The following is a 13886-nucleotide window of genomic DNA, read 5'->3' as shown; positions in this document are numbered from 1 at the left end:
TCACCGGCGGCGAGTTCGCGGCAAACTCCGGCGAGCGGCCGATTCATTAAGAACCAAATTCATCGTCGTCCACAGAAACAGATCCGTTTAATCAAATTTTTAGTACTACATTCTGAGTAGTAGTAATCCAGTAGGAGGTTTTGATGCGGCTGCTCAGAGCTTGTCGGCGATCCGGCAGACGGCGGAGGCGAGCTTGTTGACGGCGGCGAGGAGCGCCGCCCTCTGGTCCCTCTCCATGTCCCACATCGCCCGCTGCGCCTCCAGCTGGTCGCCCAGCATGCGGTTCCCTCTCTCCAGCGCCTCGATCACCTGCCTCCCGATGCTCGCCGTCGCCGCGGTGGCCGTCGCCGTCGTCGTGCCTTCCTCCGCTCCGCCGCCGCCGCCGTACGTGGCCTCGCTGTCCTTGAGGCCTCCGCCGCCGCAACCGCCGTCGTGCTGCGACGTCGAGTTCTTGTCCGACGCCTCCCCGACTTTCTTCGCACTCGCTGTAGCTAAAATGGGCCCAAAAAAAGCAGCAATTTGAATTGAATTATCGAGGGAAAAGGGTCAACTTGAGTCAAAATTCACCGGATCAATTTGAATTTTGATGAAATTTGTAGAAATTCTGTGTGCAAAAATGGCACCTGCATCAGAGCATTCCCGTTGAGAAGACGTAGCAGGTGGCTCGTACTTCCTCGCTGCGTACAAGACAAATGTATCAACTACCGTATATATACGCCGCCGAGTACGTATAAAAGTAGCGTCATGTGTACTTTGTATACATGTACGTATTTTGTTTGTAGAAATACAAATGGCCATGAGGGATGTGTTCTGACCTGATATGGGCATGACCATGAGCGGCGGCGGTGGCGGCGGCTCGTCCGCGTCCACGTCGTCGGCATCGGCGAGGTCCTCGCCGAAGTAGGACGGCGGCGCGGCGGCGTCGACGCCGCCGACGAGCGCGTTGTAGACCTCCCGGTCGAACGACGACGGAAGCAGCCTCGCGCGCCGCTGCTCGCCGCGCATGTCCCAGAACGACTCGAGCGCCGTCGGCGGCGGCGCCTCCGCGTCCGGCGCGCCACCACCACCGGCGCCGGGGACGACGGCGTCGGCGGCGGTGGTGGCGAGGTTCTTCTCCCAGGCGACGATCTTCTTGAGGTCCCAGGAGAGGTTGCCCCAGCGCTTGCGGCACTGCATGGGGCCACGCTCCACGCCGTGGCGGCGGCAGTAGGCCGACACCACCGCCCAGTTGAGCCTCAACGGCTGCGGCGACCGCCGGCCGCGCTGCTCCATGGCGCGCTTCGCCTGGAGCAGCACCAGCGTCTCGTGCCGCGTCCACCGCGGGAGCCGCGACCGCGGCGTGCTGGCCGTGGCGGCCGCCGGCGAGCTCGCATTGGCGCCGGACATCGCTGCCGCCTCCCGTGAACTCGATCGATCGGTGCGCGTCGAGGCCTCCACCACCTGGGATTTATCTGCGAACATCGCCGCCATTAGATCAGCATCAAAAGCTTTGCATTTTTGGCAGAAAGAAGAAACAGGCAAGAACTTAATCTCGTGCAGCTAATGCCATCTCATTTTATCATAATTACTATCCTTTTACCTCACCCAACTATGATGCCATAGAAAATAAGTGTCATTACACTGGCAAATCACAATTAGGCGAAATTTAGAAAGAATTTAATCTGGTACAGCTAATGTCGTGTCATCACATACAATGTTCATTGGGCCATGTATTCTGTGCTGAATTGCTAACCATGTCAATCAATAGAGCATAAATAGAATTGCACAGTAACACACAATGTTCTTGACTTACCATATTCTTCAGCATTTCGAGTACTTTGCCAGATTTGGACATATCAAATAAAGAAGGTCGTGACACAGCGGAGGACCAATTACAAATCACAAATTTTGCGTGTAAGATATCAAGCAATTTAACTTATGCAAGAAACGGACCGAATGCGGCATACACCAACAATTTTGTTTTTGCGGTTTGCAATATATATGTCCAGGAATAACACAGGCTTGCACACACATCACAAATTCACAATCATGCAGCAGAGAAAAGAACAAATATAATGGCCATGAAAGTTATATCACCACTTAGATATATGGGTTAATTGTTTGTAAGATGATATCATAGCGCGTCCAGCATGTCCTCTACACAAAATTAGAAAGCTATCCCTTTCCTAAATAAAATATCATGTCCAGCATGACCTCTACAAAAAATGACAAGCCCTTCTTTTGCAAAATATCATAGCTTTTTCAGCATGCCATTTACATGGCTGCCACAACTGCATTCATATACTACTATATATTAGTTTCCTGCGCTCCATATTCCAAACAGATGCAAATAACTGCAGATCTAATAAAGTCGCTTCCGGCAGTCAGGAGCACCACAGAAGCAAGGCAGCTTGACAATATTTCCGTCGGGCCCCACAACACTGTCCAAGACATAGCCATAGTCATATGAAAGCTCCTGCAATGCAATGGTGGTCACTGGTTAAGATAAAACATTAATGGTTGGAACTGTCGAAACCACGAGGAACTGAAATAAGCTCACCTGAAGAGGAAGTATAGTGTCAGCAGCGAAAAGCGTCACCTTTGCCAACTTAACATCGTTATGAGAGCTCAAGACACACTGGACAAAAAGATTAGGCTGGCAACTATGGTTGATGAACCTTGCAAAATTGCCAATAGACCCGGCATCTATGCAATACTCTGGTGCTGGTGGCTCTGAATCGTTCTCAACATGAAGAGACGGAAGGTGCATGTCAGAGCCAGCCCTTTTCTGTAGAAAAAGTAGCTAGTAGTTAGGAAATAGTGTCCTGAAGCATTTCTTGATATGTCAACATGAACAAAAGGATTTACTTTGCAAAGCAAAGGAGCAAGTAAAATGGTGTACCGAAAAGTGACATTAAAGATGTATAGCACAAAGCTAACAATGGATGATACATTCTAGCTGAAGCATTGGTACAAGATTGAATACTAACGAATGGGAAAAATATTATACCTCTCTTCCATCCAGACCCTTCATGGTTTGAAGACAATCAATATCAAATATGTAATTATTCTGCAGTAAACCATCCACTTCTTCAGTCCTCCTGAGCACACCGGTATACTCACAGATGGGGGCTCCAGGGAGGATAGTATCCCAAGTCCTGACACCCCAGCCTTTTGAAGCTGTCTTAAATACCTGAATACATAGTAAGTTTGCTAAACAATATGCAGTAAGATGGGAAACCCTAACGAGAAAATCCATCCACTTCTAACAGATCACTAGCTTTTGTTGCAAGGAGTTAAGCCAGCTTTTTTTTTGGCCGGATTGGCCTGAAGAAAGGCAAACCAGATTTTTATTAAGATCGGGGGAAAACAAGCATCAGCAGTAGGCTGCTGAAAGGAGTTAACCCAGCTTATCAACAGTTATGCTCCCTCCCATCATGGAAACATGTTTTTTACATCAACAATATCCTCAAGACGCATCTTTGATCTCTAATTTCTATTTGCAAAATATTTTATCTCTAACAGTACGAAAAATATTGAAAACATCATGTCGTCAGAGGGAGTAATAATTAAAAATGCAGTGTCTGCATGGAATGACAATTAAAGAAATGTGGTGTCCAACAGCGTGGGGGATAGTGGTGGTATACGAGTCGTATAAACCAACCTAGAGGAATCAGATAATCAAAAGGATGAAACAGAAACAACATAATAAGTTAGATTCTAAAAGGAATAAAATGCACTGGACGTCAACTTGTAAAGATGCGCCATCTAGGCAGTGCAATATGTAGATTCAAGCCTCTAAACTTGTTAAATCATGTCATCTATGTCCAAAACAGTTCAATACCCGTTCAGGCGATGATGTGGTTCTTGATGCGGAAGACTATGCATGTGATGTGATGGACCTTGTCATGCTCTCTGCCATTGAGTGAGAGAACGGGGGACGAGAGGGGAGGGAGGATGATGGAGGGAAGAGAGAAAGAATAAGAGAGATGGCTGATGAGGGAGAAAGGATAGAGATGGCAGCCACATCTGAGTCCATGGGGGTGATTGTTTGGTTTTTTTATAGAACATTTAACCATTTATTTGCAAACAAAAATTAATTTGTGAATAAATGATCATAGGTTTTTACATAAATAAATGGTTAAATGTGTGAAAAGTCAATAACGCCATCTATTAAATTACGGAGAGAGTACTTTAACAAGTCACTGAGCATAGATGACATCTTACAAGTTTAAGGACCTAGATGACACCTTACATGTTTAAGGACCACTGGTGTATTTTACTCCATCAAAAATACTAACTCCTTTGCAAAATAAGATCATTTTTGAATCCTCTTGTTTGTTCCAAAATAAGTTTATTTTTAAGTAATCATTGCATGGGAATTTGTGAAATTAGAGAATCAATGCATTGAAAATAGATAAAGTAGGAGAGAATCACATTGGGAATTGATAAAGTGAAATACACTCTCTTCATTTTGCTTTTGTTGGGTATGTGTGAGATGGGTGAAAGATAAAGTTATTTTGAGACGGGGAAAGTAATGTGTGTCAAGTTAATAGATTAAACCAAATGTCATGTAACATCATAGAAGTAAACAATGCCTCAAAATTCATTGTTGTCTAAAACTTAGTTTATTTTTTACAAATTTTCACACAAACTTTAATTCAATGGGATTGCCCATACATGTTCTGAGTAACCATATCATCTTTCCACTTAAAATAAGCATAAGCAAAATAGCTTAGTAGTGATTAGAAAATAATTTATAGATAAACCTTCTATATCCATGTTCTTAGTCATTTAAAAGCAAGTGCTAGAAAATAAACTATAATAAAAGAACTCCAAATTTAAATTTTCAAATTCAAATTTTGGCTTTCATGCATAAGCATAAGTGAAAAGATGAGAAGGTAAATAACGAGGAATGAAATTTGACAATAACATGATGAAGGAAAAGAAAAACAACCTCCAAGCGATACTGCAGGCCTTTCTGGGATGTTCTATTTACACAGTTGAGGTTGCAGCTGCAGTTAGCACCACATTCAAATACAACTGCCTTGGGCTCCACCAACCTGAAGATTGGCAACTAATAATCAGCATGCAAAGAAATATTCTTGCTTATCTATATGAATGTGTACAAGAGGCATGATTTCATCATGATAGCAAAATACTCCCTTAGTTTCCAAACAGAAGGGCTCCTTCAGAACGCAGAAATTTTATAGGATTGTTTAATTAGGACCAGCATTTCTATGTTGTTTAATTAGATGCGGGGAGATTGGGAGATGGAGGATTGTTGGGGTTAAGATGGTTAGTTGGTGGAAATACTCCAAGAATGCTTATATTTGTGTGCAAATTTTCAATCCTTGAAATGCATGTATTTGGGAACAGATGGAGCATAATTGAAGAGCATGTATGAAATGATATAAACATTTGGGTGCAGCCTACCTGCCAATATTCTTGTATGATACATAAGGTAAATCAGAACCATTGCGCTGTGCGCATGAGCAGTTTTTGTTGCTCGCGCAATCTCCTTCACAGTCACAGCCATTACAATTAGATGGAAGCTTGATGCCCTTTGGAATTTTTAGAGATTTGGAGTACACAAAACCTACAGCATTTTTGAAGGTAAACATACAGTAATAAATTAAATAATTCTCAATATTTAGAAAATTGACACATGCAGATCAAAAACAAAACTGGAAGAAGATTCCAACAAGGATAAACACATTGATTAGTTCAATTACAAAAACCATTGTATGAACACCACCAGTGAAATTTGAAACTTTTAAAATCCAGATTGAATTTGTATTAACTTGACAAGGAGACCAAGCAATTCGTGTTCCCGAGCAAGCCCAGGAAGTCCGGTTTTCATGAAACCAACCAGTTTTCATGGATTTCGTAAAACACAGGGAAGGAGTTTAATAAAACTGATGGTGAAGAATATTTATAGCTGCTAGTAAAAAACCTATAATACTTGGGAAATAGGGAAATATTTTATTTAGACTTTGGTGGGTCTTGCAGTAAAATTTCAACCATGCATCATATTTAAACTTAGAGTTGAAGAAGAATCCAAATCAATACTATGCCAGTGTGCCAAGTAATCCAGTTAAAGAAAAAATATATATAGCCAATACACAGGCTTGAAACATACCAGTTGGAGGAACAGGTGGGTCATCAACCAAATTAGTAGCAGGAACAGGAAGATTTTCCTGCCCACCCGATATGTCATCAGAAACCAACCTAGAAAGAAGCAAGGCACAGGTCACACAACATCACATTAGTGTCATTAAGAATGGAACGTTCTAAACAAAACATGACCAACGTAGTAGTGTATCTGTGTATTGATACATAGCAAATTACAATACAACGACTTCTAGCCTTTAGGCAGCTTGAGCTGCCTTAAGATTATTTGATGTCAATGCGCAAAACATAAGAGCTTCAGCCAATACCCAGGTAACTCGGAAATCGTTGTGGGAGCTTCAGCACGAGTAAATCGGACCTGCACATGCAGATGTGTTATGCGGCACCAGTGGAAAACAAAAGAAAACAGAAACTAAATTTGTTAAATAAAGGCCAATCTTTTTTAATATAAGTAAATACTAGATGCTACATTCAAATATCTAGACGTTCAACAGTATATTAATTCATTTAGCTCAGCTATTTCTCAACAGGTAAAATACAGCCAAATGACTATTATTTCCAAAGAGTATATTGTCACAATTCTGGAAGAAAGGATACGGCAGCAACTGAGTGTTCTAAATATGTAACTTTAACAAAGTTCAAGCATACCTCAGAAGTTGTTAGTGATGGTTGTCCCTCAAGCCTCTTTAATTTATATTTGAAAACAACATGTCCCTGTACTCCATTCTGCACCCAGTCGTCTACAACCTATGGAATAGTGAAAAAATATAAATGCAAGAGATAAAGAAATGGGACAGACCAAGTATTGGCAAAACTATTTTATTATGTCTACTGTAGTGATACAGGATTTAATAAATAATCAGTGCTGGAAGTGTAACTACTGTGTTTAAGGAAATAATTCGTTTTTGTCTCTGAATAAACGTAACAGCTTCAGGTATAATAAAAGGCAAGCAACTGTTTAGAAATTTAGTTTGGCAGACATCCAAGTATGCAACAGTTAGCAACACATTTATCTGAACTTATCTATAATATGAAATGGTACCTGCTGAGATTAAGAAGAGATACTACCTTGTACAACCCATCATAGGTGTAGACCTTTCCAGTGTAGCTATTCTTTGATGTATGGCCTCGTATAACTCTTATAGGATTACAATTATCCTTACTATTCTGCGGTATTATAAAACAGAAAAGGGTAAAAATGAAATGGGAGTTTAGAAGACAGATTTGGCTATTGGCATAAATGCTAAGGACCAAGATTTTGCAAACTGAAAGATGCACACAAATTGAAACGTATTTAACAGATTGTCATCACTCAAAGATACAAGCAAAATACATTGAACCAGCCACAATTGGAATGAATTAAAATCCCAACACCAAAAAAAAAATATTCTGAAAACGAGCACTGTCCATGAATATAAAATCATATATCTTCCGAAAAGGGTTAGATCATCCACGATGACAGCTGATGGAAACAATGCAAATCTGAAATTTAGATCTTAAATGAATAATGAACGGTTAATTGTACAACCCATCATAGGTGTAGACCTTTCCATTCTTGCTATTCTTTGATGTATGGCCTCGTATAACTCTTATAGGATTACCATTATCCTTACTATTCTGCAATATTTTAAAACAGAAAAGGGTAAAAATGAAATGGGAATTTAGAAGACAGATTTGGCTATTGGCATAAATGCTAAGGACCAAGATTTTGCAAACATATTTAACAGAATGTCGTTACTCAAAGATGCAAGCAAAATACATTGAACCAGCCACAATTGGAATGAATTAAAACCCCAACACCAAAAAACAATATTTTGAAAACGAGCACTGTCCATGAATATAAATCATATATCTTCTAAAAAGGGTTAGATCATCCACAGTGACAGCTGATGGAAACAATGCAAATCTGAAATTTAGATCTTAAATGAATAATGAACAGTTAATTGTCTATAGTACAGAAAAATATAGACATTACTATATCACCACTGAAATAAATGGATACCATTCCAACAACATAAAGAACTATCTTATGAAAATTGTCATAACTAACCTTCAATGCCAAATTTCCACGTTGCAGTTGTTGAGAGCCGATTTGGCGATGGTTACCAAGTAAATCATTTCCTCCTTGACCAGTATAAATAATTTCATCTGCCTTATCAAGATCATCTTCATATATTCCCGACATGACAATACAAGTTGCTAGTGGGAAAGTTAAGTTTGCATATTCCCCCTGTTTGAAGGTACATTACTGAATAATTTAGTTTAATAGAAAAAACAAAGAAACATAAGTGTTTTATCAGTAGAGTTATTTTGGAACTTTGAATGGCACAATATGTATGTGAATTTACTAGCATTTTGTTTTATAGGAATTTTTTTAATTTCTGTGAAAATGCCATATAAATTCTATGTTCCAAACAAGGCCATACAAAATTACTAAGGCAAATGCAATGACAAGGAATTACAAACCTGAGATAAAGCTAAAAGAACAATGTTACATGTGTTTTAAATGTCAGTGCTCATTGCCTTATGGCCACAGCAATTTGGTAGTAGGGGGCTGCCTGTTGTTACATTTATGTTATATTGTCTTCTTTTTTGTCATATGCTTGATGATTGCTAGGAAACCTCTAGTCATGTTGGTCATATGCGGTGTCTAGCAATGTTATCTGATCGGATTGATCGGTCCCTTGACCTCATTCAGGTCATACGATCAGGCCGATCAAGTTTCTAATCGTACAATTAGTCGACGATCAGGTCCGATCAATCGGGTGATCAGAAGCCCCTAACGATCAGGTCGATCAGAACATGACTAGAGTCTTGGGCCAACCTAGACGGTCCTTTGTCCATTGGCACCTCAAACAACAAAGCTCAAAGGTAAGTATCATCTAACCATCAAATAACACCTCTGTTATTGTATTTTATGCTGCACACTAAATAGTATATAGGGTTATTATGTTCCGGTAAATGTGTGCTACTGTACCGATCAGCCTCGATTAATCGGGCTGATCGACGATTAATCAGCCTAATCGGTGCCATGACGAGCAGGTTCGATCAGCCAATCAGACAACATTGGTGTCTAGGCACTTGTAGGTGCTACGATCTACCGTTTGTAACCATCCAGCGTTTAGGGCCTTCTTGAACCAATGATGTTATGACGGAACAAGTTGTAGTTCCACTATCAAATGAACAAAAGATTTTACAATAGAGTAAATTTCACAAAACCACTGATACTTTGACCAAATTATCATAAAGCTACAAATTTATGGTGTTGTATCACAAAATTATAGATTTAGCACCAATTTTTTTTAAAAAAACTACAGATTTAAAATATTGTATCACAAAACTACAACTCTTTTTAGGCAATGGAAGACTCTAGTGAAGACAAGGGTAGACGACACGATGGACCATATGCTTCACAAGCTCCAAGAAGGAGCGTTGGCTCTAAGACAGTCAAATAATGGAGTTGGGGTGGGTTAGCTTTTGGTAGAGGTGTGTGGGGATCAAGTTTCATTTATAGAGCTGGTCTATGGCTTTTTTCGTCTGTTGTTTGTTTAGTATCTGGTAGTCTATGCTTGCAATGTTTCCTTCCCTCCCTACCAAAAACTTGATGCAGCTATTGATAGGAGTAATGTGTGTTGTTGCTGGAAGGTCTTCTATTGGGTTTAGCAATTACACTGAAAGCTCAGTGTGAGTGTTTTGGTAAAGGGGGCTGCTATTGTACGGTATCCTGTTTTAGAACAGGATAATTCCTATAAAGTACTACCTCCGTTTCATATTGTAAGACTTTCTAGTCTTACCTAAATTAATCAATTGATGAATGTATATAATTATATATATATATATATATATGCCTAGATTCATTAGCATCCATATAAATCTAGGGAAGGCTAGAAAGTATCAGATCTGATATCACACTGATATCAACTGATACTCGTGTGGTATCAGCTGATACTTAGTTGGTACTAACTGATATTAGGGTGTTACTAAATAATATTGGTGTGGTTTAGGGTGTTACTAAATGATATTAGTGTGGTATCAACTAATACAACATTGGTAATACTTATAAAAGAAATAAAAACTAAAATGATCTTGAGTGATTGTACGACAGACCACACACAACGCTACTTAGTATGTTTTGATGGGAACTAAGGCTGTCCCGTTCCAAATAGTAAGGACAGGACACTGTCCTACAATTTTTCCCTTTGGCAAAATGTTGCTTGGTGGTGCTTCCATGTAAGCCAACACTGCTAGCAAGACTTTGTTTACCTATGTTTTCAGTAAAAGGAGGGCTCCTCCATGGAGCCTTCTCTCAAAAAAATTACAAATTTAGTGGTGAATCCATCAAAGAACTACATATTTTAGAGTTCGATTATGGTCTTTTTTTAAGTTACACAAGTTGTAGTTATGTGATAAAAAAATTGATGCTATAGTTCGATGATACACACTTTTAAATCCATAATTTTGTGATAATTTGATAAAACTATTTGTAGTTTGTAAATTTTACTCTTTACAATATGATTATTTCAGTTGATATGGTATAGTACAGTACAATCACCTTTCCCTGGTATTTCATTCCCATATAATCAATGCCATTCAGCCAATGGCTGTGAATGCCCAAAACAACCATCTCCGCACGAGAATAAAATTGATCCCCAACGTCGATACCTGCCAAGGAAGAAGGACATTATATTGCAAATCTTGTACATATGGGGCACAAATAAAATGAGATTAGATCAGGATATCTCTAATTCGATCGACACCTCCACAAGGTTTCTTGTTAATAAAGAAGATGCACTAACCAGGTAGATGCCCTATTCTCTTCTCTGGATAAAGCACGGCATTATTCTCTTGCATCTAGAATTATAAAAATGGATGTAAGTGCAACAACCCAAATAAAACAGGTACGCATTTCTTTAAATCCCCATATGGAACACATGATTTTTTTACAGGATTTTCACATAAACCCGCTCAGCTTCCACAGAATACAAGAAAACGCCGTGCATTCCAAAAGGGACCTAAATAAATAATGAAAATGCAAAGAGCGACACAGAACCTTTGTAATTGCTTTCAGGTCAGGCCGCTTTGACGGCCGCTTCTGACCTCCATTAGCCTCAATCTCCTGGAGCGCAGCTTGCGCTCTTTTCTGCTCCTCCTGAAATCCCACATGTGCACATTGTCAGATAACAAACGTTCCTGCAGGAATTCTTTCTTCCACCAGTTGCAATGGTATCTGAACTGTTATTAGTGAAAAATCATGTGGTTCTTCTGTGCTTTCCAAACTGGTCCTAAAGTAAAATGGAGCTGAACACTCCGACACAGATGATAACCTGGACAAGGTGAAGGTAATGGCTGTTGAATGCCCTTAGGGTTTCCTTCACCCGCAGCTTCGCGCTCTTCCCGTTGCCAAGGACATCCTCCTCGGCAGCAGGTGCAGCGAACCCGGCACGAGGGATCGGTTCCGCCGCAATCGCGGGGGTCGGCTTCCTCTCCGACGAGGCCTCAACCTTGGGCCCCTTGCCGGCCGGCTTCAGGGCCTCCTGCGCCGCCGTCTCCTGCTTGTCCTCGTCCCGCTTCCTCTTCCCTCCCCTCCGCCGGCCACCGGTCTCCTTGGGCTCCACCTGCTCCACGTAGCTGGGGCGGCGCGCCCTGTTCAGACAACGAGCGCTGCGGCGCAGCGCAAGCGCCGGTGTCGCGGCGTCGATGAAGGGCGGCTCCGGCACCGGCGACACCTCCATCACGGCCACCGAATCCATCACCTCCATCCCACTGAAGCTCCGCGAAAATCCTACCCAAACACACACACGCACACACAAACCAAACTCCATCAGCCACTCCACTCTCACCTCACCTCACCAAAACCCATTCAGATTCCACAATAAACTTCCGTAAACAAAATCACACGGTACAATCCACGCGAAATGGGGAACAATCCAAACACAACCCCCCCCCACCCCACCCACCCACCCAAAAACCCAGACGAACAAAAACCCCACTCCACCACCCCAAACCCAGCACCAAATCAACCCCACCATAAAAAAAACACGGCACGACGGGCGAACGGCGCGAGGAGCCAATACCTCACCGACGGCGACGACGCGGGCAGCGGCGGCGGCGGGGTGGAGAAGCGCCGCGCAGCAATGTGGGAGGAGGAGGAGGTGAAGTGCCAAGAGAAGCAGAGCGAGCAAAAAAATAGCACGCGAGATGGGGGGGCGGCTGCACCTCCTCGCCTTTCGCCAGCCGATATTACCGCGATGCCCCTGTCATCTTGCATTAATTTACGGGCGCTGCCACGCAGGGATGCGCGTTTGAATTTTTGGTGGGATTCGAGCCGGCAGCGGATCGGACGGCTGGGAGTGCGCCCATTCGAATTGCAGGCCTCCGCGGCGCCGTCCGATTGGCGGGGGCGCCGCTTTAAACCGGAAGTCACATCAGCGCGCCAGGGGTGTACTGGAGTGGTACAACCATGGCCATAGGGGGGCCAAATCTTTGATATGATTTTATTTTAAAAAATATTTTTTTTCCTTCTTCATGAGGCTATACCATACAACTACTATTAGGCATTTTCAGGTAAGGCCTTGTTTAGTTTTTAAATTTTTTTCAAAAATATTACATTAAATTTTTGGATATCTAGATAAAGCATTAAACATAGATGAACCAAAAAATCAATTAGACAGTTATGGAAGAAATCTTGAGACAATCTTTTGAGCCTAATTAGTCCATGATTAGTCATAAGTGCTACAGTAAACACCATGTGCTAATGATGGATTAATTAGGCTCAAAAGATTCGTCTCGCGGTTTCTAAGCTAACCGTAAAATTCGTTTTTTCATTTGTATCCAAAAACCCCTTTCGACATCCGGTCAAACGTTTGATGTGATGTTTTTGCCAAAAAATTTTGGCAATTAAACACCACCTAAACATGCCTCAACTTTCCATTTGCATAGTGTTGGTTGTTTTTGAATTTTGAATTAGTTGTTTCTGCAGGGGGGAAATTCAGCCTGATGCTCTTTGTTACTACTTCTCTGGAGTCTGGACCAGGGATGGGGTAATGTTTTCATCTTGATGGAAAAACTAGGAAACCTATTGTATAAATGTTACTCAATTTGTTCCAAAAATAAAAAAATAAATAGACTCATTTTCCAAACTTGAAATAATTAATAGTTAACTAATAATGTGCCTCGTTTTTATGCGTCGTGAAGTTTCCACGCTCTTTTGCTAGATCGAACTTAGCCTTGAGCATATAGCAAAACTGGCATTTTTGTTCTTGTTCTTGGTAAGCATGTCATGATGCAGATCTATAGGGTTTTACTGGCAAGGGTATAACAGGAAAATCACATATCTATTCTTAAAAGCTACACCCTCCGTCCCAAAATAAACCAATTCCTGTGTTTTTGATTGAATTTTTGACTCTTCGGCTTATTTAAAAAAATTTTATGATTAATATGTTTATTGTTATTACATGATAAAACATGAATAGTACTTTGCATGTGACTATTTTTTTAATTTTTTAATAAATTCTTAAAATAAGACGGATGGTCAAACACTCTATATGCAAAACTCAGAAATCTGTTTTTTACGGAACGGAGTAGTAGGTTATGAGATGGAAACAAGATGTTTCCCAATAGTGCTATGGGCCAGCCCATTTGCACACAATGTGGCATCAAAGGCTGCATTCGTTACTTAGATATTATCTGTTTCTTTTTATTGGTTTTACGCATAAGTTTTTTATATTAGTAAATGGTATATTTTTTATAAATAATTTATATATAAAAGTTTATCA

The 13886-nt window shown here is 41.0% G+C and overlaps 2 protein-coding genes across 2 annotated transcripts; both read right to left on the bottom strand.

Annotated features, from left to right (window-relative positions):
* Positions 1-23: 23 nt before the first annotated feature.
* LOC121053303 (trihelix transcription factor ASR3-like) lies at positions 24-1501 on the bottom strand. The gene is made up of 3 exons (XM_040520073.1): positions 816-1501; positions 624-677; positions 24-491 (listed from the first exon to the last, which is right to left on the bottom strand). The coding sequence occupies exons 1-3, from the start codon at positions 1468-1470 to the stop codon at positions 154-156; spliced, it is 1047 nt and encodes a 348-aa protein (XP_040376007.1). The 5' UTR covers positions 1471-1501; the 3' UTR covers positions 24-153.
* A 560-nt stretch (positions 1502-2061) lies between these two features.
* LOC102713421 (histone-lysine N-methyltransferase, H3 lysine-9 specific SUVH4) lies at positions 2062-12209 on the bottom strand. The gene is made up of 15 exons (XM_006645205.3): positions 12186-12209; positions 11436-11893; positions 11162-11260; positions 10908-10962; positions 10664-10773; positions 8162-8341; positions 7180-7278; positions 6760-6858; positions 6420-6469; positions 6122-6210; positions 5416-5578; positions 4937-5042; positions 2990-3172; positions 2540-2767; positions 2062-2455 (listed from the first exon to the last, which is right to left on the bottom strand). The coding sequence occupies exons 2-15, from the start codon at positions 11868-11870 to the stop codon at positions 2342-2344; spliced, it is 2010 nt and encodes a 669-aa protein (XP_006645268.1). The 5' UTR covers positions 11871-11893; positions 12186-12209; the 3' UTR covers positions 2062-2341.
* Between the last annotated feature and the right edge of the window lie 1677 nt (positions 12210-13886).

The sequence above is a fragment of the Oryza brachyantha genome, chromosome 1 (assembly GCF_000231095.2).
Source record: "Oryza brachyantha chromosome 1, ObraRS2, whole genome shotgun sequence".
NCBI lineage: Eukaryota > Viridiplantae > Streptophyta > Magnoliopsida > Poales > Poaceae > Oryza > Oryza brachyantha.
Note: the sequence above shows the minus strand (reverse complement) of the source record. Positions and strands in the feature narration are given on the sequence as shown.